Source organism: Cnephaeus nilssonii (assembly GCF_951640355.1).
Source record: "Cnephaeus nilssonii genome assembly, chromosome: 2".
Lineage (NCBI taxonomy): Eukaryota > Metazoa > Chordata > Mammalia > Chiroptera > Vespertilionidae > Cnephaeus > Cnephaeus nilssonii.
Window position 1 is genome coordinate 74,597,610 of NC_137073.1, and position 23,684 is coordinate 74,621,293.

Here is a 23,684-nt window from a genome sequence, read left to right on the forward strand (position 1 = left end):
AATAAAACTTTAATTTTGGCTGGCTAAGTCATTATTTCATTAAAACCTTGAGAAAGGCTATAAGGGGCTGAAAATTCTGGAGTGAGACACATGATTTAATAAACTAAAACTTATTTTAAGAAATGCACACACTTATTCATAACATTATTCAAAACAGAAACTTTTGCTCAGTTACCTTTTAGACTAGACCATGAAAACAGACTTGTCCAAAAAGATCTGTCAATTCATCTGGTCTACTGTTAGTCTACATGGTTATTCAAACATTTGCTCTGAATTCAATATACATATTTGAAAATAAATTTTGTCTCAATAACAACTGAAGGGTACTGTGAATTATGCAATAAATGGGAACTCATTCCATTTTCAACTATATTTAATGTTGTCCTTGCAACTGTAAGAGAAATAACTTTTAAGGATATTTGAAAACCTTCAAATAGAGAATACTGATAGAAAGAACTTATTAAGACAATAAAGAATCAAATTTCAAAGACGGTTTAGAAACCCTGATCTGAAGTGGACAAGAGACCACATATTCTAGGAGAAACTTCACGCCTTTTGTAGACACATCTCATGAAGGGGTCTTTTAGGGCAGCGTCTACTTTTTCCTCCTTTACTCTCCAATGGAAAATTTCAAGCATAAAAATGTAGACAGAATGGTGTAATGAATCCCTGTGCACCCATCATCCAACCTTAACAATTATGAACTCATGGCCAGTCTTGAATCATCTATCCAAGTTCCTTCCAATTATTTTGAAGCAAATCCTAGATATTACTTTATCTGTAAATACTTAGACATGTTCTCTAAAATATCAGAATTGTTTTATTGATACCAAGATTGGTGTTTATTTTGGTGTTTTGTTTTCTCCCCCACATGCCGTCTCTAATTAGCTATGAAATAATTCTGAAAACTAGTTGCATACGAAAAGGTTCGTCTTATTTTGTTTCAAATGCCAAATGGAAAGGAATTCCTACCTGAGTATTTAACATTACTACTCATTTTCTCCCGCTGGCCCTAACTCTTGGAGGTCACAAGTTCAAGTCCCAGCTGGGCACTTTATTCCTTGATGAGAATAAGGGGAGTAATAAAACTGTGTGGTAGTGAAACAAAGGAGGGGTAGAGTGCCCCCACTTTCACATTTACTGGCGCTAATAAAAATGACCTCCGTGAAGGAATGATGGGGGAGCCCCACAAATTAGAGGTCTCTCAGCCTCCGCCCAGAAATAGAAACGCTTTGCTTTTAAAATTGCTGCTGCCTCAGGAATGATTATTAACAGGCTTCAAAGGCCCAGGACGTCCCGCCTCCCTCAAAATCCTTGTAGAAACACTAAAAGAAGGGAAAGGAAATGAAATACTGGACTTTCACTTTTAGCTGGAAGCCAAAACCAATTAGATCTCAGTTACCTTATAGCGTGTTTGTTCCACATCATAGATCTTTTTCTCCGATACCATTTTGGGGGCAAAGAACTTGGCTAACTTTGCCAGGTAAACTCCGTTCCGGAGCCCTTCTTCCAGCTCAGTGGTTGGTGGCAATTCTTCAACTAAACAGACTTCCATCCACCTACAGGGATTAAAAAACACAACAAAATGTTAAAGTGACTCCAGTTGGGTGACTTTCCAAAGTGAAGAGATGCAGCATCTCACGGTGTGTGATGGAGGCAGTAACAGAGGGAGCAGGATGGGGAACAGCTGTAGGTGACACAGATGGAAAGAGGACTTCCTGGGTGGGGCAGGGACTCGGAGCACACGGTGAACAAGGGGTCCACGCCCAGCGGCTCTGAGCTCACAGCCGTGCCAGAGCTTGTCAACTTCACTTTCGTCTGAGTTTTTACTAATTCTCATTTGTACCATTTTGTATGGGTGGAATTAATCCTGCTGACATTACCGAAAAAAAAATAATTCCAGTTAATGAGCCTTATGTGGATGAGATTCTTAGAGGGGTTATGCCTTTGGCAGAGCATAATTCAAGGTGCTGTAAAACCTGCAAATTGCCTCAGTCCAGAAATGACTATCAGGACAGGTTGGAAGGCATGGAAAGGAACATTAAAATTCAAAAAGCAGACATGGTCTTCTTTAAAAAAATACACATTCCTTTTTCTGAAACCAGGAACTTACTACCTAACCTTTTCGGAAAGGTGCAGTATTTACCGGGCTCTGAAAAAAAATATTTCAGAACAAGATCAGATTAAATCTTAGGACACTGAGCCAGCATTGTAGAGAAGAGAGCACCAAGGTCATTACTGGCTCAAGGACACACCGTGGGAGGGAAGCAGGCCAGTTCCCATTTCACACTGGGGTGCCGAGAATCTGCCAGTTCTGAGGATAACGCCATTCCTATCCATTCTCAGGGAACTGTATTCCCTACTATAATATCCAAGAGGCAGGTGTACAGGCTCTCAGTGGGGGAGCCCCCCACTTCCCTGCAACCAATCCACCAACAAATCACAAACTCCTAGTGTGAGCACCATACCATATAGCCAGTCCCCCAGAGGATCATTAACACCACGGAGGCCAATCCTATCAACGTTTGGCGGACACGGGAGCACTGCTCTGCAATATTAACAACTGATCCGGATCCAAGCCGCAGGCCCCGTACAACGTCTGAACTGCCTGTAGCTCTGGACAGCATCTTTTAAAAGCTCAAAGAGCCCCTAATAAGCGAGGAGTATTTACTAACCACTTACTAGACACTGTAAAACATGGAATACATGAGAAAAACACCAACATAAGCCCTGCCTTCAAAAAGCACCAAATATTGCAAGGAAAAACCCGAGAATCATATACAAGGGGCTGTTATGCCCAATGCTACGTGGTGGTGCATAAGAGGAAAAAGGTGGGGAACACTGTGTGTGGGGTTATCACTGGAGTAAGAGGGAAAACATCACAAAGGTGGTGGGATCCCGATGCGGTCTAGAAAAATGAGTATTTGGAAAGGCAGGAAGAACAGTAGAGCCAGGGAGCAGGACAAAGGGCATAAAGGACACATGGCTGCCTCATGGAGAGAACCCAAGGAGGACTTGGGGCCTTGGGGTTCAAGAGCAGAAAGGAAATGAGGCTGGGCACATCTGGGGAAGTTGGGCTCAGAGGAGGGAGCACCCTAAGGGAGTGCTGATATTTGCTGCCAAGGAAGCAGAGCTCCTGCAGCTTGGGAACAGAGGGGGGACATGCTGACAGGGGTAATTAGAGAAAGTTAATCTTGTACGCTGGACGTCCCAGAGACAAAGCGCCTGTCAGGCTTTCCCCATTGTGAGAAACTGAGGGACGAGATTAGACAGGAAGAAATGGGAAGGGAGGAAACCAAGAAACACTTCAAGGAAACAGTAACAGGACTTGGTGAAAGCTCAGAAAAGGGGGTCGAAGGAAGAGAAATATTACCAGCCGGGGAAGGGGCCTGGTGTGAGGGGGCTCTCTGCACAGGGTTCAGTCCACCGTCAGACCCCGAGCATTCCCTAACTGCTCTGGGCCTCAGTTCTCGCCGCTGCTAAAGAGACTGAGAAGGCTGCGATGGCGCCCCAGCTCTAACATTCTACCAGAACTGTGAGACTGGAAGGGCAGGACAGGTAAAAGGAGATGACGAACTTGGCTTTCACGTATCATACACAAGGCAAATAAGGGATGTTTGGTTTACATGAGCCTTGTTTCAAATAAACTGAAGTAAGAGTGCCATAGACTTGAAAATTTTAAAAACAATTAAGAAATCAATAATGTTGCCTTTTTAATAAAAATCTGGCCAAGTTAAAAGCCACTGCACTAGTCAGAGTTTCTAATCTAACTCAACTACAAATTACAGCATTAACTATGCTATTTCACAATAAAACACAATGTATTTTCAAACAATTATCTTAAACATTTTAGGAAATTGTTTACACAGCAATACATAACTGCTTTATAACCAATCCTGTAATTGGGGTACAAGTATGAGGAGAGGGGGACAGGTAAACAGACACTTGGTAGCAGCAGTCGGGGGAAATAAGTTATTAATTAGAAGCCAGGGGCTGGAAGCTAAAATACCAACAACTCTGAAGTATGATGATTTAGACGTGGACTTGTTAAAAAAAAAAAAAAAGACAATCACATTTATTTTTGTTTATACTAGAATACATGTGCAGTTGGCTTTAAGTATCAATGACACCAAAAACGTAGGTTAGCTACAGCCTATCCTATAGAATAAAAGGGTAATATGAAAATCGACTGAACAGCAGAACGACCGGTCACTATGATGCACACTGACCACCAGGGGGCAGACGCTCAATGCAGGATATGCCCCCTGGTGGTCAGTGTGCTCCCACAGGGGGAGCGCCGCTCAGCCAGAAGCCGGGCTCACTGCTGGCAAGCACAGCAGCGGTGGCGGTAGCTTCTCCTGCCTCTGCAGCAGCGCTAAGGATGTCCGACTGACGGACGTCCCCCAAGGGCTCTCGGACTGGGAAAGGGCACAGGCCGGGCTGACGGCATCCCCCGCCCGCCCTCTGCCCGACACGAATGTTGTACACGGGGCCTCTAGTTTAGAATATAGCCATTGCTAATGCTTATGACAGTATGAACTGCTCCAAGGCAAAACACATCTTTTTCTTTATAATCCCTTGTGCCTGCCAACATGCTTACATATAGCAGGTACCTAATAAATTGTTATTAAATGAAGGATTCTGCCTGCTTAAGAAAAATGTTCCAAGCAACACAGTTAAAATCTTTTAGGATGTGGCCAAGGATTTATAAATGCAGAATTTCTGCAACTTTAGGCACCAATGGCGATACCTTTTCACTGCCTTGAAAGTCAAAACATGATGTTATTATCATCAATGATAACTAGTATTTATTAAGTACTATTTTTGTGCTAGGACTGGGATTTAATATTTCATGGGGATTAATCCTCAAGACCACCCCAAAAGGAAAAAGTGTTGTTAGGGTCACCATTTGCAGATAATCTGAGGCTCAGAAAAGCCCAAGGTCACACACCTAGTAATTGACAAATATAAAGAAACTGCCAGGGGCTTCTGCTCCTATTTTAACTTAAATATATAGATGTTGGTATTGATTTCAGAGAGACGAAGGGGGAGGGAGAGAGAGACAGAAACATCAGTGGTGAGAGAGAATCATCTATCGGCTGCCTCCTGTATGCCCTCTACTGGGGATGGAGCCTGCAACCCAGGCATATGCCCTGACCAGGAATCGAACCAGTGATCTCCTGGTTCACGGGTCAACACTCAACCAGCCATACTGGCCGGGCTCGTATTTCAACTTTTAACTTCTCAAAACTCAAGAAACAGAAGAACGAATCTTCCGGTCCAGTCCTACAGCCCCACGTAAAACAAAAGTGATGAACACTCCAGTCTACTCCTGGAGCAGCAGTACGAGTTCCATGGTTTGTAGACGACAGCCTTCTAATAGAAGGTCAGAGGGTAGTACACTAGTAGTCACTCTCAGAGTTGAGTAAATTGCCTGGGGTTTCTTTTTCTTTTTTTATAAGTTCCTCCTTGTCACTTCTTTGCCATCTACCCTTCAATAGTAAATGCCTGCACTGACTCTGTGGGTGCTGTTGCAAGCAGTAGTTAGATATGGGAAGCTTAGAGCTGATCCAGAAATAGTCACCTCCTCAAGAACCCCTGCAAACCAAGACAGGATCGCAGAGTCTTCTCAATAAGGTTACATGAGAAGGAATTAAACTCCTACCAACGTCAACCTCAGTAGCTCATCTGTTAACACAAATCAATAAAAACTCTAAGTGTGGTTTTTATGGTCGGTTGGGGTCAACTTTCCTACAACAGTCTCAGTGTAGGGACACCTGGCCTGATGTTCAGGAAGTTTGGCTCTGTGGTCCCCAGCTTAATGTACTGGGACGGGTCACTTGAAACCCTGGGCATTTAGTTCAGTCCATGAGTCTAAAATTATAATGGAATTCAATGACACTGTAGTTATGTAACATGATTTTGTTTTGTTTATTAACAATTTTATAGAGAAATAATCCACACACCACACACTCACCCATTTAAGCTGTACAATGCAATGATTTCTTAGCACAGTCACAGGGTTGTGAGACCATCACCATTCCCAGTTTTAGAACACTTTCATCACTCCAAAAGGAAACCCATTACTCATTAGCAGTCACATCCCATTCACCCACAGATTCCCGATCCACTAAATCTTTCTTTCTATGAATTGCCTTTTGGATATTTCATATAAATGGAATCACACAATAGGTGGCCTTTTATGACGAGCTTCTTTTACTTAACTTAATGTTTTCAAGGTCTATCAAAGGTATAGGATGTATTAGTACTGCATTCCTTTCTATTGCTGAATAATATTCCACTACATGGGGATATTCCATTTTATTTATCCATTTATCAGTTATTTTATCAATATATGGGTTTCCCCCCCACTTTTTGGCTAGTATAATATTGCTTAAACATTAGTATGGAGGTTTTTACATGGACATATGTTTTCATTTCTCTTGGGTATATACCTAGAAGTAGGATGTTTAATCTTTTTAGGAACATCCAGACTATTTCCCAAAGCAGCTGCAATATTTTATATTCCCACCAGTTGTGTATGAGGATTCTAATCTCCCTACCTCCTTGCCAACAATTAGCTGTCTTTTTAAATTATAGCTATTCTAGTAGATGTTTTGATTTTCATTTTTCTAATGGCTAATGATACTGAGTATCTTTTTATGTGCTATGGTCCTTTTGCATATCTTCTATAGAGAAATGTCTATTCAAATCCATTGCTCACATTTTAGTTGGGTTGTATTTTTACAATTGATTATAAGAGGCTTTTATATATTCTATGTAAAGCCCCTTATCAGATATATGATTTGAAAATATTTCTCCATTATGTGTGTTGGCTTATCACTTTCTTAATAGTATCTTTTGAGGCACAAAAAAGTTTTAATTTGACAAAGTCCCACTTATCTCTTCTTTTGTTGTTTGTACTTTGGGTGTCCAAATTAGAAACCATTGCATAACTAAAGTTCACAGATATTTACCTATGCTTTCTTCTAAGAGCTTTAGCATGTAAACTGTTATATTTAAGCCTTTTATCCATTTTGAGTTATTTTTGTATATGGTGAGAGGTGGGAGTCCAAATTCACTCTTATCCAGTTGTCTCAGCACAGCACCACTTGTTAAAAACACTTCATCCCATTGAATTGTCTTGGCACCCTTGTTGAAAATCAATGGACAGCAAATGTGAAAAGATATTTCTAGACTCTCAATTCTATCCCAATGATCTATATGTCCATGATTTATGTATGATAGTACATAAAGTATGAATACATAAAATCAAGCTGGAAAGACTTCATATGTCATCAAAAGCCTATCTTCAGATTTGACCCAAAAATCCACAGGAATGAAAACCAGAATTGGCTGTGGGTGTCCTCCTGTTGACCTTGCATTTACTGCTTCTTCCCTATTCTTTCTCCTACTGAACCACAGCACCGATATGTGAATGTCTCACCCCAAACAAAAGTCAAAGTCATTTCATATGAGCATCTTAAAGATCATTGCAGAACACCTTCCTTCTCCGGTCCTGGGGCTACTTTCCTATTAGTATTGCATGTTTTCTCTTCTCTCTGCAGGGACAATTTGGATCACTTTCCAGGCACAGAAAAATAAAATGGAGGTAAAAGAAATTTCCTTTTAACCATTCAAGCAGTCTGTCTTCAATCACCGCTCCCCCTTTTTTTTTGAGTTGAGGTAGTTTCTATAAGTAGATCTGTGTGTAAAAGTACAAGGTCTGATCCAAGTGAGACTGGGAGAAGAAGGAGGAGGGCGAGGATGCTGGGAGAAGGATGAAGGGGAGAGAAAGGTGAAATTTTTCCAATTTTAGCTTTAGGCCAAAAGGAAAAATAATTAATGTCATTTTGTCTCACAAGAGATAACAAAACCAAACTCATGAAAATCCCAAGACAAACGATCCATTCTATTATGCTACTTTGTGCCTTGCAGAGCATATGAAAGTTGTTTCACGGAGGCATTTGCTATCTCAGTTGTTATTCAGGAAATCACCAACTATAAATCTTGGTCTCTATCATACAGCGCCGTATGGAATAAATGTCCCGAAAGTAGAACTGTTGGCCAAAACCCAGAAAGTGTGTTTTTTTCCTGCACAAAACCCTGTTTTAATGCAGTGCCCTGTTCCATGAATTGTCAAGTGTTACAAGTCAATTTATCTCCCTAAATGTTTTGAAAATCGGCATATGAAATATTTTACAAAAGAATAAAAAAAAAAAAAGACCAGATATTTTTATACAGTGTACTTGGTCACCTTTTGTGTCAATAGACGGTAAGACGGTAAAATGTCAGGAGGACTACATTAAGTTCTCATGGTAAACGTTTTTCATTCCCAGGAGGCTGCTGCAAAAATGTCACCATATTAGCTCAGGGGAACAGAGATGCAGGGGAACATACATTGCTCCACTGAGTGGACATCCTCAGATCCCCATCCTTCTCTCATACAAAACTTATTTGGTTCAGTATAAGAAAATGGCATGAAATATTAAAATGATGCTAATTATTTTTTTAAAAATACACACACATAATACCACGAAAAGAATCAATATATGACTCCAAGATCTAGCAGGAATGGAGCAGACTTCTGAGGACTTATTTCTCTTTAGGAGGTGATGATAGAGCAGAATATGTTGAGTTTGGCAAGAATTTCCCAGCCTATGTTCACAGAATGCTGGCTCAGTGAGATGCTAACAGTGTCCTGGGGAAGGGTGGGAAGAAAGAGGCCAAATAAGTTTAGAAAATGCTACCTTCTATATCCTCTCTTGAGGACTCATAAGTTGTATTATCATCCTGAAAGCTCAGAGAATTCCTGAAGTAGGAAACCAAGTTTAATTGCTCTTAACCCAATGTTTCCCCAAATTTTTTGACCACAGAATTTCATTCCTCCAGAACACCTGGTTGGTAACATTTCAGATAATCAAATGGCAGGCAACTGATAGAGGCAATACAATTTGGTGACTGAAACCAGAGCATCTGGGGTTACTCTTTCTGGATTCAAATTGTAGTTCTAGCACCGTGGTCGGCAAACTGCGGCTCGCGAGCCACATGCGGCTCTTTTGCCCCTTGAGTGTGGCTCTTCCACAAAATACCACAGCCTGGGCGAGTCCATTTTGAAGAAGTGGCGTTAGAAGAAGTTTAAGTTTAAAAAATTTGGCTCTCAAAAGAAATGTCAATCGTTGTACTGTTGATATTTGGCTCTGTTGACTAATGAGTTTGCCGACCACTATTCTAGCACAATACTCGTGATTCCTCTGCAAAATAAGGGTATTTTAAGTATGCACCCTTAGAGGGCTGTTGGAAGGAGTAAATGGGAATCTAAGTAAAATGTTTAGCACTGTGCCCAGCACTGAGTAAGAACCCAGCAACCACGCTGATTAGCATGTCTCCGAGTGTGAACCTGGCCTAGTCCCTCACCAGATGTGCAACCGTGACATATTAACCAGTTATTCCAGTTAATACTTTTGAGCATCTAGTACTTTCCAGACACTGTTGTGAGTGGTGCACCAGGCAGCACCTCTAAGTTTACTGAGCAGCAAGTCTCAGATTCTCACCGATGTTAGGGTGCTACTAGTTCAAAGTGCTTCTCATGATTAAATGACCCAGTACCAGTGCAGGACCCAGCAGAGAGCTGGCGCCCTGCTATCACTCATATGGTTCCCTTCTCTTTAAAGGAACAAATTTTTCAAAGAATCTTTTTGGGTGAGAAACTTTTTAAAGATGGATATTTAAAGCATCCTTAGCCATGGGATGAGGAAAGAAGAGAAATAAGCTGAATGGACAGAGGCACTTGAAATATAAGAAAGCCTGCAAACTTTGTAGCCCAATTAGTAATAGGTCTAATTAATTCTTGAACATTTTGAAATAAATTTTGAAAAACACTGAAAATTATTTCACAGAATACACTGTTGTTCAAATACATGCTCTATTCATAATTCTTCCTAATTCCAGGAGCCAATTAGATACTTCCTGTACTTCTAATTAGGTTTGGCCCCACGCATCACCTACCTGGGATGTATTATACTATGACAACATGCCTGGAGAGGCAACTGGCTTAACATATACAAACCACAAAAGAAGACATTTGCATGTGCTAAAATTTCTAGATAGGCAGACATTGCATAAAGCAATGAATCTATAGAATAAAACAATTAAAAAAAAAACCCAAACATGTATTTATTTTTAATGTTAAGCAAAAGCTGGTCTTAAACTTCAACATTTGGTTGGGAGAGAAAAAAAAGGAAGGGAGAGACAATAGTGTGTTCCATATCATGGTTTTTGATTGATATCTTAGATGACTTGGTTTAAGTGTTGAACATTTAATAGTACTTTAATAACACTTAAACTTTTTTCTGAAACAACACTCATATATTGGAAAAAAAAACAAAAGCTAAGTGTATACAGGATAGTCGACACCTAAGTGATGATTAAAGAAATTTACACGTCTGAAGAGAAATGCTTACATAGGAAAACAGTCTTGGAGTGTCCAGGGATCCGGGTGAGGATGAGAATCCTCCATTTTCTGCCCTCTACTGGTGTATCATATATGTGCCTGTAGTTCTCAGCTACACAGCATCCTCAATATATTTGAACAGTTATAAATTGTTGGTACAAACTTTCTGGAAAACAATCTGATGATGTAACAGTAAAAAAATTACTGTACACTTATTAAGTTTAGGGCATGGTATTATATAAAGTTCTATTTACTCTTCTCATAACCCTATGAGTTAGCATCTTCCTTTAGAAAAATAAGGAGCCAGATACCAAGAAAGATGAAATATCTTGTCCAAGCTCATATATAAGTGAAAAAAAAGCATGATTCGAACCCAAATAGCACTCTTAACCTTTTGCACTCGGATGTCGATTGTGACTCGACATGGTTAGAGATTAAAATTACTCTTTGAATGTATCAATAATTTGAAATATAAAAAAATCCAAATAAATAAGTTTGTATGAAAAGAAACTCCAGTTTTTTATTCTACTGCCGCACATTGTAAAATCTGGGGTATTTAAATAATTAAATCCCGAGTAGAATAAAGGAATTGAGAAAAAAGCAAGCGAGTGCAAAGGGTTAACTCTGTCCATTAACCACAATACTCTACTGATCCTTGAATGAACACATTAGGAAACAAAATATAAGCCAGATAGTTTACTTTGTGACTATAGCTTAATAAACACAGCCATGGCTGAAGATATTTGTGTAACAGAAAAACTGGAAACCACCTAAGTATCTAAGAAAATCATGTTTATCTACTGGATAGAATGTCATATAGTCACTTGAACTATTTTCATAGAATACTCAAGAAGATGGAAAATATACTTGTGGTAAATTAAGAGAAAAGAATGGGATACAAAATTACAGAAGAAGATAATTTTATTTTTAAAATTATATGTATTTAAATTAATGTACACAGACTGAAAAACATGTAGCAAAAATGTTAACGGTTGTTTTCCCGGTGAAGTTCTTCACTGTATTGGTGAAACTCTTCATCTGGTCCTGTATCTTAATTGTTTATCATAAGCACACATTATTTTCAATAATAGAAATTAGTGCAATACAGGACCAGCAGGTAAGCTGAGGTTTCAATGCAGGCTGTCACCTCACAGCACACCTGCCCTCCACACGCCATTCTGCTAGGACAAATTCTTCAAGATGAATGTGATGAACAGGGCATAAGCTCACTTCCTAGGAATGTTCACTTCTTAAGCAGAAACTCACAGTGAAGCCCCTTCTCAAAGCAGAATAAGCCAGGCTGATCTTCATAGATTCTGCTTTCCCCAAGGGAGCTGTACCTGTGCCTTAATACAGGATGAGGCCAACATCCTCTCTGGGACTGGCTGAAGGGGCTGCTGTCCCTTTAAGAGCTGTCTGTGGGGTGCAGCTGAGCACTGGACTCCGGGTTCCCCCAAAAAACTTGGCTTCTTCAAACTTGGTTCTGCAACCTTTTAGTTGTGATGACGATGGCATGCAACCATCAACCTGGGCCGCAATCTCGCCCTTTGGGAAAACTGGGTACACCACAGCTACCCCACCGAGATGTCCTGAGAGTGAACGCAGATTCCATGTGTGGAGTCCCCTGGTTGCAGGTGTTCAAGAAACAACTGTTCACAAACAGGAAGAAAATGAATTGGGCAGGAGAGCATCAGTTTAAAGAGTAAGGCTCCACAGCAGCATGGTCACGGTCACACTGACATGAACGTGCAAGGTCCAAAGTCCCCTGGGCGGAGACGGTGGGGCACAGGACACTGTGCAGGACAGCCCGCAGGCCAAAGTGCCTTGGAGAGCTGAACTAAAAAAGTGGGCTCTGCCTACCTGGCTTCCCTAGAACTTGCTAAGGAGGTGGTGGGTGGAGGGGGGACAAGACAGTACTGCTCAATTGCGGTGCCACGCACTTTCTGTTTTCCAAGGTAACCACGAGCTGGGGTGCAGACAAAAAGTAAAGCAGAATGAACCGAGAGTCGTTGGCAGCAGTTTCCTGGCAAATCAACCCTCATCTGAGGCTTCTGCATAAATTCTGACCTAAATAACAACGGAGGCTTGATGAAGCGATTCTCCTTCCTGGGTTTGTGCACATGATCTAACCACAAAATAATCACGGTTCTTGCACTTTTACACATTTATTTGCCCAACAGAGGCAAGAAAACGAAAGCAGCAAGCTTAATAAGACCAGTGTAAAGTTACTAACTTGCCACAACTCCTTCCTACCCCTAACCCGACATTCAGTATGGAATAAGTTAAATAATGAACATTCTAGAACACCAAGAGAATGCCAAAGCTAAAGCCAGGGCATATTTCAAAATATAAGAAACCCAACCGGGCACAAGCTGTATCCAGCATGGGTTTCCTTCCTTCTTCCCCACCCCTTAAGCTGCAGGCATCATGTGCTGAAAGGCAATCCTTTCCTGGAGATGGGGAATTGGAAAGAGATAGGAAGACTGATTTTTCTAGAGTCTAAAAGATCAAAAGAGCTTTCAGCAGGTAGTAGTGAAGTAACAGCAGGAGAAGACACTACTGAAAAGTTTAACTGTTTGAGAAATGTCATTTCAGTACCCTATCAAGAGCCCCTTCCTCTCCACCTCCATCTTTTGCCCAGTCCTTATTGGTTCCCCCACCCCCACCACCAGCTGTACCGAGAAAGTGACAAACAAGGACTCCCTGGATCCCATCAATCATCGTCCCTAAGAGGAAAATGAAAAGAACCCAACATATGTTCTCGCCAATACCTCCCACTCTCCACTCCCACGCCTCCTCCTCTCCACCGGCACACAATCTTTACAAGCAGCAAGCCACGTTTTAATAGCCTTTCAGTGGAAATGGAGGACGAGCAGAGAGTAGAAGCAGCCCAAGCACCATTCTTTTCCATCTGTGTGTCCGTATTTACAGTTCACAGTTCACACATGACCCGGGTCAGACCGGAGCAGGGCTGCACACCAACCGGCTCCTGCCAACCCAGACCACAGTGAGTGGAGGGGCAGGTGATTAAACCAGCGCTGCATGCATGTCAGGAGGGACGCGGACCAGGAAGGATGCTCAACATAGGTAGCAGATGGCACACTCTGCCCCTTGTTCTGGGGACAGCCAACAGGAGTTCCTCGTTTCTCTGCTGACCACTGACAATTGATAAATCGATTCCTATGGCAACAGCTCTAAGTATAACACTCTAAAAATAAAAGAAGGCTGTTTTAAGTGGAAGACACTTGCATTCGTTTCTGGGAATATAGTGAGGGGCCACTTGTACCATAAGCCATTGAATAATTTCTCTGTTTAACTCCAGAATCCCCTAATGCACATCTATTCTGGCTAAATAATATAAGAGGAAAATACATACAACAAATACAAAAAAACTACATGCACGAGGGTATTAAATCACAGTGATATTTAAAAATGAACAACTTAAAGTTGTTTCACAGAAAAGATTGTGAAGCTGGGTGCATAATATAGATGAAATATGCAACTATTAACATTTATAACAACAACTTAGCAAAATGGAGGAATGGTGATGTAATAAAGTGAATAATACAATAATGCACGGACTTTTTGTTGTAGCTATGTCAGGTGTGCCCACATATGAAAAAGTTAGGAAAGTTGATATATTAGGTTGGTGGAATTCTAGGGTTTCCTAAATTTGTTTTGAAGTGTTGTTTGTGATAACAAAAATTAAGATAAAAGAAAAACTGGAGTAAAGGTTACTGCAATGCTTCAACTATTTTCAAAATCTCAGTGCCGCCAAACAAGGATAGGTAGCAACAAACTAGATTAGCTGCACGCCTAACACCAAAGACGGAACACGCAGAGCCTGGGGAAAAGCTAAGGCACAGAATGAGAGAGCCATACCATTTGCATAAACTGAAAATACTAACAAGATGAGCTACACTGCAAGAATACATCCAAAGCTAAGTGAAACACTTTATCCATATCTGGATGGTTGCCTATGGGAGGGAATGAACTAGGGATAAAAGAAGGTAACTTTTAGGGGACCCAGCTCAAACCAGTAACCACCCTATGACTAGTGAGACCGTATGTCATACCCTGGGCGTGTGAATGGCTCAACATTTGCACTCAACCTTTGCACAAGTAGGGCAATTCGTGGTTTTAAGATTTTGAAGTCAACTGCTACCATTTCAGACAGCCAGATATTTCCTCTCTGTCATATATGCCATGCTCCCAAACAGTAGTTGCTTCATACAAGAACCACTTCTGTTTAGTCCCAGGTTCTACTTTTCCTCTGTTTTAAAACAAGATGAAAACACTGCAGGAAATGATCTCTTCTGAAAGATATTTCATCATGTTGCCAATCGTGTGCACCACTGTGTCACACAATTAAACAATAATTTATAGTAATAGGTGTATATATTTGTGTGTAGAGTTATATATATATAGCTACAGAAATATAACTATTCAGAAATTATCCTTTGGAAGCTACAAAAGAAATCTGCAAAAGTGGTTATCTCTGGGGAGGAGGAGTGGGTAGAAAGAAGACAATTTCCACCGTGTACTCTTCTTTTAAATTTTGTACCATCTGCATATATGACCAAATACAAATTTTAAAGCACTTAATTAAGCAACCACCCACTCTGTACACATATTACAAAATAAGCTTACAAAGTAAAATGTTCCAATTTCACCAGAACCAGTGGGAGTCCAAGGAGCCCTTCCCTCAAAGCTATATGCCGGGTCCCCCTGGCTAGATACCTTTCTCCCAGCTCCACCAGAAGCACCCCACCAGGGGGCAGTATCTGCAGCTGTGCTGGCCTGGGCTTCCCTGGTTTTATATGTAGGTTAATAATTAATTAGAGGCCCGCCACTCAGAATATCTTCCCAGCATCCAAGGCCGCTGGGGACTGCTGCCTCTGCCAAATGGCCCCACACTTGAGTCTCCACGTGTCTTACTCGGAGAAGCACAGACGCCCCTGTGATCCATCTGAACACAGGAACCCCTGGGTGCTCCAGAGTCCTTACGCCTCACCAAACAAGGCAAGTTGAGGCCTTTTAAAACTAAGGTCCTTTTCTTAACCATCTGCTAGCTCTTGGGTCAGAACAGCAGCTACCAGGGGTGGAGTGGCCATCGGAGCAAGAAGAGGAGAAGAGGGGGTGGGGAGCCCCAGATCCGCTGGAAATCGGTGCCTGTGGGAGGGAGCCACCCTACAGCATGTTTGGGAATTGGGGGCCCTCAATGCCATCCACAGTGACTTCTCACTCAGAGAGACTCTGAGATGAGTAAGAACTTCCAGACCGATAATTAAGTACCATTTCACTTGTCTAACAACTTCATCATTCTTCTGTACTGAAACAGACATCAGAAACAGAGAAAACCTTTTTCCTGTGACAAACCCTCACGGAGGGGGGAAGTGAAAGACCACAGGAATCAAGAGCAATCTTGTCCCACCCACCGTGGGGGAAAAGCAACGGACAAGTGGGGCCTATCGGGGGAAGGGCAAGGAGAAGCCAGAAACTAAACTTCTGTGTAATAAGAACATCAGAATTCAAACTCCAGAGCTGAATATTATGTCCGGTTAGGAAAGAGAAGACAGGAAAAGAGTGATGGACACAAAAAGAAACTGGATGGAAAGCAGGAGACAGAAACCACACCGCTGAGACACCCCCCCGCCCCCCCCCCCACACACACACTCCCACGGTTTCCCCCTCTGACAGGAAGCACAAATCATCCGGACTTAGTGACGGACAGCAAGGTTTCCAGCTCGGCTGCCTGGACAAACCGCCAGGACAGCTTCGGCGATGGAACCTGCTGGAGGGGCGGTGAGGCAGGAGGCGAGCTGCCCAAAGCACCCATGGGCACCCTCGCGTCCCCTCTGACCACCACCGCGATCCCGTCAACGTTTCACCGTCAGTGAAGTCATTAGCGACCACACAGAGAGAGACAGGCTGCCAACCGCAAGGAGAGCCGCACGAAGGTTGCAGGGAACAGGAGCTGTTATAAGAGAACACTATTACACCCCGGTGTTCTTGGGTTTCAGGAAATGTGGCTTGACCGACAGCGCAGCCAGCTCTGTGCAATAACAAATCATGGGGCGAGGGCGTGCTGGGCTGGCTTGGGTTTCACAGGCCTCCCAGGGCCTCACCTAACACCTTCCAGGACGGCCCATCTGTGAGACACAGGATCTGAAGCCGACCCATGATCATCTCGACAATCTAGCTCTCTACAGACATCGCCAACTGGATTTCCAGACCACAGAAACAGAGCTCAGTTCTAGCACATACCCAGAATATGAAATGGACGGGCACCCAGTCCCTGACATAAACATTAAGCGAGCGTATGTGAAAAGCAGATGTTCTGATACGAACCCTGGTGGACGGGAAAAACAAGCGGGACTCGGAACTGGGTGGCAACACACGGAGCGCCACTGAGCCAGCCTCTGGCGGAGCTGGAAGAGAGCGGGGGTGCCTTCTGCACCTAGAAAAACCGGCATTTAAAATGTTCCGGCTAAGGGGAAATCCAAATTTAAAGGGACTCTTAACCAGCAGAGACCAATCTGTTGGCAAGACCTGTCCCCAAGGAGCCTGAGGCATGCAAGGATAGATAACAAGGAGATTTCAGATTTTATCGGCAGAGAAAATGTCAGTGAGGGTATCAAGTAGCTAGGTAGAGCAGAAGTATTAGTCACTTCTAAATACCTAAATTATTAATATGAATTGGAATAAATCCAGACTAACTCGAGCAGGGCTTGCAAACAGATGCCTGCAGGGGCGAAGCAGACACCGGCAAAGGGCTAAGCTGTCCGGCTCCAGCCCCACTGCCGTCTGGTGGGAACATGGACCATGGGGGTCCTGCCTTCACCATTTCCGTAGAAGTGAGAAATTCAGGTATTTTTATGAGCACTTGTGATTTTTAATGCTCAGAACTAATTTAAAAATAGTTAAACACTCTGCATGTTGAATGAAACACATCTTAAACTTTTATAACATTTGAAAGGGAAGTGAAAATATGCCTCGTGAATATGTTTTCAGATGGGTAAAAGGCTGGCCATGAATTTACGGGGTTAGCAGCTGTCTTTCTCGGCACATTTTAAAAAAAAATAGAGTTTTTTAAAAAAAGCAAGGCACTATATTTACATAACTACTAAATTTATGATAACAAATACATTAGAAGAAGCTGCATAAAATAGGAAGGGAAAAAAAATGTTACTGCTTTTAGAGTGGCTGTTTAAAAAACAACAGACACAGAAAATAACAAATGTTGGGGAAGATATAGATAAATCAAAACCCTCATGTATTACTGCTAGGAATGTAAAATAGTGCAGCCACTGTGGAAAACAGTTCGGTGGTTCCCCAAAAGTTAAACATAAAATTACATATGATCCAACAATTTCACTTTTGGTTAAATACCCAAAAGAATTTAAAGCAGGGACTCAGATAATTGTATACCGATGTTCATAGCAGCATTATTCACAACAGCCAGACAGAAACAACTCAAGATAAACAGAAAAACAAAACATGGTATTATCTATACAATAGATTACTATTCAGCCTTAAAAATAAAATTCTTATATATGCCACATGGATGAACCTTGAAGTCATTATGCTAAGTGAAATAAACCAGACTAAAAGGACAAAGTCTGTATGCTTCCACTTATAGGAGGTCCCTAGAATAGTCAAGTTCATAGAAACAGAAAGTAGAATGGTGATTGCCAGCGGCTGGGGGAACAGGAATGAGGCATCTAGTGTTTAATAATGGGTGTAGTTTCAGTTTTGTAAGAAAAAAAATGTTCTGGAGATGGATAGTGGTGATAGTTGTATAATATTGTACATGTATTTAATGCCAATAAATTGTATATTAAAAATGAGTAAAATAGTAAGTTTCTGTCATATATACCACAAAACACAAAGGAAAAGAATAATATGGATATAGATGGAGAAGATAATCAAAAGGAGGTGCCTTACTACTTGCTGGTTTTCTCCGGAACCAATTCAGGGACACGGACCTCCAGCTCCCAGCCCAACCCCTTAGCTATTACAGCCTGGCTATGGCCCAGATGGGCTGTTGTGACTACAGGAATCTTGTTGCCCGACAGGAATCTCCCACAGGGCCATGGTGCACGGCTGTACAGGTGGCACAGAGACAGCATCCAGGCCCAGGAGACCAGCCTGTGCTCCACTGGCCAGGCCTTGTATCTTGAGGAGGGGACGCCTTCCCCTTCTCACAAAGGCCCTACAGACTAGTAGTGGCCCTCACCTTCCCTCCCCTCACAGTGGTCTTCCCTTCCAACGCCCTGTTTCTGTTCAGGGTGCCCTCTGTTCTCACTGGTCCCAGATTGAAATTACAATGTTATTCCAATCAGCTACTGGCTTCTATCAACTCTGCTTCTGTTCCCCTTCATTCCCCCTGTCCACTGCCACTTACCCCACTGAGGCTCTCTGACCTCTGGTCTGAACTAGTACTCTGATCTAGTACCCCTCCCACATGATCCATTTTACAGACTGCTGCCAGACTAATTTTCCCCAAATCAATCTCACCATTTCACTCACATACCTTCAGTGGTTTCTCTTTCCTCTCTTGTATGTTGAAGAAAATGTACAATTAAGTAGCTCACTCACACCTAATCAACTCTACTAGCTAAAGCGAGACCCTCGGTTTATTTTCATTGTCCCTTTCTCAGGTGAGTATGAAGAAACAGCAGCAATTCAAACCCTCTTTCCAGCAGAACACACCTTTATATTTCCACGTTGCTGGCAAGGAGTTAGTAGATGGAGATTGAAGAAAACTTAGAGGACCTTGAGCTTCCTATGCCTATAGCTAACTAAAATGATATCTCATCGTTCTGGAGGCTGTCAGGTCCAAAAACAGGGCTGGTCAGGGGTGAGCACTCTTGCTGCTTCATAGCTGGCACCTTCTCGCTGAGTCCTCATACGGTGGAAGGGGCTAGTGATCTCTCTGGGGTCTCTTCTCTAAGGACACTAACCCCATTCATGAGGGCTCCACCCTGGTGAATTATCTCCCAAATCCATCTCCTAATACTATCACAGCAGGCATTAGGATTTCAGCATGTGAATTCTTAGGGGACACAAACATTCAGCACTGTCCAAGAAGCCCCACCTTCCTAAAGTGACATATATTTAAGCCACAACTCAAATCCTACAGAAGTACCAATATGCATTCAGCTGGCCCTGCCCTCTGGTTCTGCAGGAAAGGATACATGGGAAAAACAAAATACGAGGTAGTGCAAGGTAAGGATTTAAAGAAAAAGAATATTATTAATATAAAGAAAACATAGTTTTGAGTGGGATTTTTTTTATTTTTTTATTCTTAGAATTACAGCCAAGACCCAACAATGAGGACAACGGGGCCAAGAACCCTTCTTAGAAAGCCATAAACACGTGAGGCTGACACCACCCCTACTTCCACCAAGAGATCACAGGACCAGTCCAACTACCTGACTGCAGCCCCTCCCTCCACCCAGCCCCCAAGGAAAGGGAGAATGGTTGATGTTGGCTTTTCGGGGAGGGTGAGTGTCCATGCGAGTTACTACCTGCTTCCCCAACAAATGAAGAGCATGGGAGGGTTTCTAAGAGAATCTCGAGGAGAGACTAAGGTACCTGCAGGAAGTGGAGGGGGGCATTCTGTTCCTTTTCTGGCTGCTGGCTGAGCTGCAAACCCCACAGGCCACCCTGGGCTGACCCTGCAGCAGGATGGAGCACCTTAGGGAGCTGAGAGAAGGTGGCATCCATCAGCTGGACTGGGCGGGCACTCAGAAACACAGATGCTGACACCATTTCTGAGCTAGAGATTTGGAAGGTGGGAAGCCCCATGGAGGAGCCCTCTGCAAGCAGACCTGAAAGTGACCCAGGTGCGGTACCCCTGGAGAAAAAGATGGGAGCACTCCTGCTCCATGCCAGCTCTTTACAACCCCGGACAGTGTGAAGGGACCCCAGGACTTAAGTAGTACCTTTTGGAGGAGTGTTGAGGTTAATGGGGCAGGAGCCCTAGGATAGCCAGGCAGCTGCTGGGCCAGGCCGCAGGACACTCTCGACTCCAAGGAGGAGTCGGGAGTGGGAGTGGGGAATGAACACCTCGCGACGCCAAAGGGAGACACCGCGCCCTATGAAGGAGCTAACACGGCCCCAGGAGAACCACAAACTCTGTGAAGTGATCACCCGCATCAGAGTAAACCAGGTGGACGTACCTTCTCACCACTGACCACGACTTGCCAAATTCAATAACTCCTGGAACTGTGCTATTTCCTGTCACACTGGGAGGAGCTGGAGCCCAGAGACACACAGGGGAGGTGCTTGACTTGGATATGAGATTAGGAGTTTTGGAAAGGAATTCTAGAACATACCCAATGTCCAGCGGCTGGAACGGGGGGTTTGACAGAGCACAATTGTAAGCAGTGCCTGGAGGAAATTCAAGCCACTTCATGCTGTGACCCCCGATGAACTGAGGGAGGCTCCTCAAGAAACCAGCCACACTAACAGTAGGGCTGAGTACACATAAGATACAAACGCCCCTAAATAAACTGTGCAGTTGGAAAATAGTGCAGCAAAGTTGTCCTCTAGCTTGAGGCAGGCCAGGGTCAGTTGTAGGTCCCTCCTGTCACTCTCCAAGGAACCGGCTTCAGCTTAAGGCCTCTGCCAACCCTCATGCTCCTGGGAAGGGAAGGGCAGAGGTCTGCACTTGAACTTCATCCCTTCTCCTAGCTGCTGCGTCCGGTAAATTAACATGGATGGGAGCCCCACTCTGTAGCAGGCAATACACTGGTTACTTTCCCTGACAGTTCTGGTAGGTAGCGGTAGAACCTCCATATCACAGAGATTACTTCATCTAAGTTACATTAACGGTCCAAATGACATTCCAATGAAGCCCGAGTCGGAACCAAATCCATGCTGGTTCCATCCCACTACGCTGAGGAGCGAAGGTGGGGTGGGGGCCGAAATGAGCCCAAAGGAGAGCTCACATGTCCAAAACGAACTGACGGCTGCTCACCAGCAGTTTGAAAACGCACACCATTTTATTTACATGTTCAAATCTGTAAAACCTGATGTTGTGATAAGTTATTATAAATATAAAAACTAAGTCAATAACATGTCCACCCTCTTCCCTAGCAACTCTCATGAAGGGACAACACCAGTCCTGGACAACAGCAGCGTGACCTTTAGCAGGAAGACAAAAGCACTATTGAAAAAAACACAAAAACCTAGTTCTGAACAGAATGCACTAGTTCTGAACAGAACTCAAACTTGCCAAGCCGTCTGCACTTTGGAATTTTGCAGTGTTTAATGTCAACTGTCCAGAACTGGCCTGTGGGTCTCTCTGGAGGAAAAAAAAAAAAAAGACTTTCGTCCCACCATCCCGCCCAGCTCCATAGGTAGCATGGTAGGTAGTCAAAAGTTCCTGAAAGCCACTGCGCAGGACACTGCTCAGGAAAGGACTTTATTAACCTTTCAAACGTTTTAACCAGAAGACTTATCTTCACCAAATTATCTCCGCAGCCAGTCCCTTGCTGGTTGAATTACTATGCAAATATCGGAGCTCTGAGTCACGGGAAAATGAAAGAGATTTGGTTTAGTAAGCACACGACATTTTCCTAGAAATGTAAGCTACCCTTTAAAACATTGGTAGCCAACCTTTCGGACCTCAAGGACCACCAGTGGTCCGCAGACCACCAGTGGGCGACCGCTGCTTTAAAAGGTGCTCTCCAGCTTTGCCCTCAAGATATCTCCAGTACAGAGCTCAGCAAATAAACTTACTACAAATAAAAATGACATCGTCCAATTTCAGAATCTCTCAAACTGTCAAACTCCACAGTCACTATTCTTCCCTCTATGATATTAGCAGGTAAACACACACACACACACACACACACACACACACACACACACACACACACACACTATGCTTTCAATTTTCAGAGTTAAAGACCTTTAAACTTTTTATACCTCCATTTGGAGCCATTTTCTAGAGGTACAAAATAAAAGAAGACAGGTCCTAACATTTAAAATTGAGATGACCAATTCCTTAAAAAAAATAAATAAATAGCATAGAATTTGACAGAAAACTTTTTGCCTAAACCAGTGTCCTCCCAAAACTCTTCAAGAATCTGCTCTTAGAAAGGCAGTTAAATGAGTGCATATTGGTAAAGAATAGTTCTAAGGAACAAATTTAAAGGTAATAGTATTCCTTTCTCTTAGTTATGTTTTCATCAACCACAGCCAATAAAAACAAGAAATAATAAAACAAATATTCTCTCTTAATTTCCCCCTTCATCCTTATTTATCTCACCTACTCATAATACTTGTTTTCAATTTGACTTCCGAGCATCTCTGTAATTTATCAGTCACCACCGGTTAGGTTAATAAGGGCTTTGAGCTAAAGAATAGTGTGAGCTTGCTTCAATCTTTGCCTCCCTGCCCACATCAGAGGGGTCACCGACCTTTTCCGGAATAGGCAGAGAGACACTCCTTTTAGACTGACTCAAGCCATTCTATCACAGAGACCCAGGTGAGCTATGCAGTCACATGGACCCCATACTTGGTTTAATGCTCCGCTGTTACCATCTTGAGATTCTTAAGAGGTCCCACATTTTCATTTTGCAGTAGGCCCTGCAAATTTTGTAAATGGTCCCGCACAGACCTGATTTACTTTTTTCTCTTTCTTTTTTAAAACTAAATTTATTGAAGTGACATTGGTTAATAGGATCATACAGGTTTCAGGTATACATCTCCATAATACATGATCTAGTCCAGTGCCTTGTGCCTACCATGCAAAGTCAAATAATCTCTGTCACCATATATTTGGCCCCCTTTACCCTTTAATGGGCATTTTATAATGATAAAGGGAACACCACTAGTACATCAAAAAGACCTAACACTTCTTTTGTTGTTGTTGTTGTTAATCCTCACACAAGGATATTTTTCCATTGATTTTTAGAGAGAGTAGAAGAGACAGAGAGAGAGAAACATTGATGTGAGAGAGACACATGGGTTGGTTGCCTCCTGCAGGCACCTTGACCAGGGCCTGGGATAGAACCTGCAACCCAGGTATATGACCTTGACCAGAATCGAACCCAGGACCCTTCAGCACACGGCTGATACTCTATCCACTGAGCCAAACCAGCTAGAGCAATACTTCTTAATATACACTGAGTGGCCAGATTATTATGATCTCTGAACGCATAATAATCTGGCCACTCAGTGTGGGTATATATATATTAGAAGCTCGGTGCATGAA

General features: G+C 42.7%; 1 protein-coding gene across 1 annotated transcript in view; it reads right to left on the minus strand.

Annotated features, from left to right (window-relative positions):
* Positions 1-23,684, minus strand: part of IQGAP2 (IQ motif containing GTPase activating protein 2) — a 269,366-nt gene that overhangs the window by 128,946 nt on the left and 116,736 nt on the right. The window contains exon 3 of the mRNA XM_079786601.1: positions 1,403-1,559. Coding sequence (XP_079642727.1) covers positions 1,403-1,559 — 157 coding nt within the window. The remainder of the gene's footprint in view (positions 1-1,402; positions 1,560-23,684) is intronic.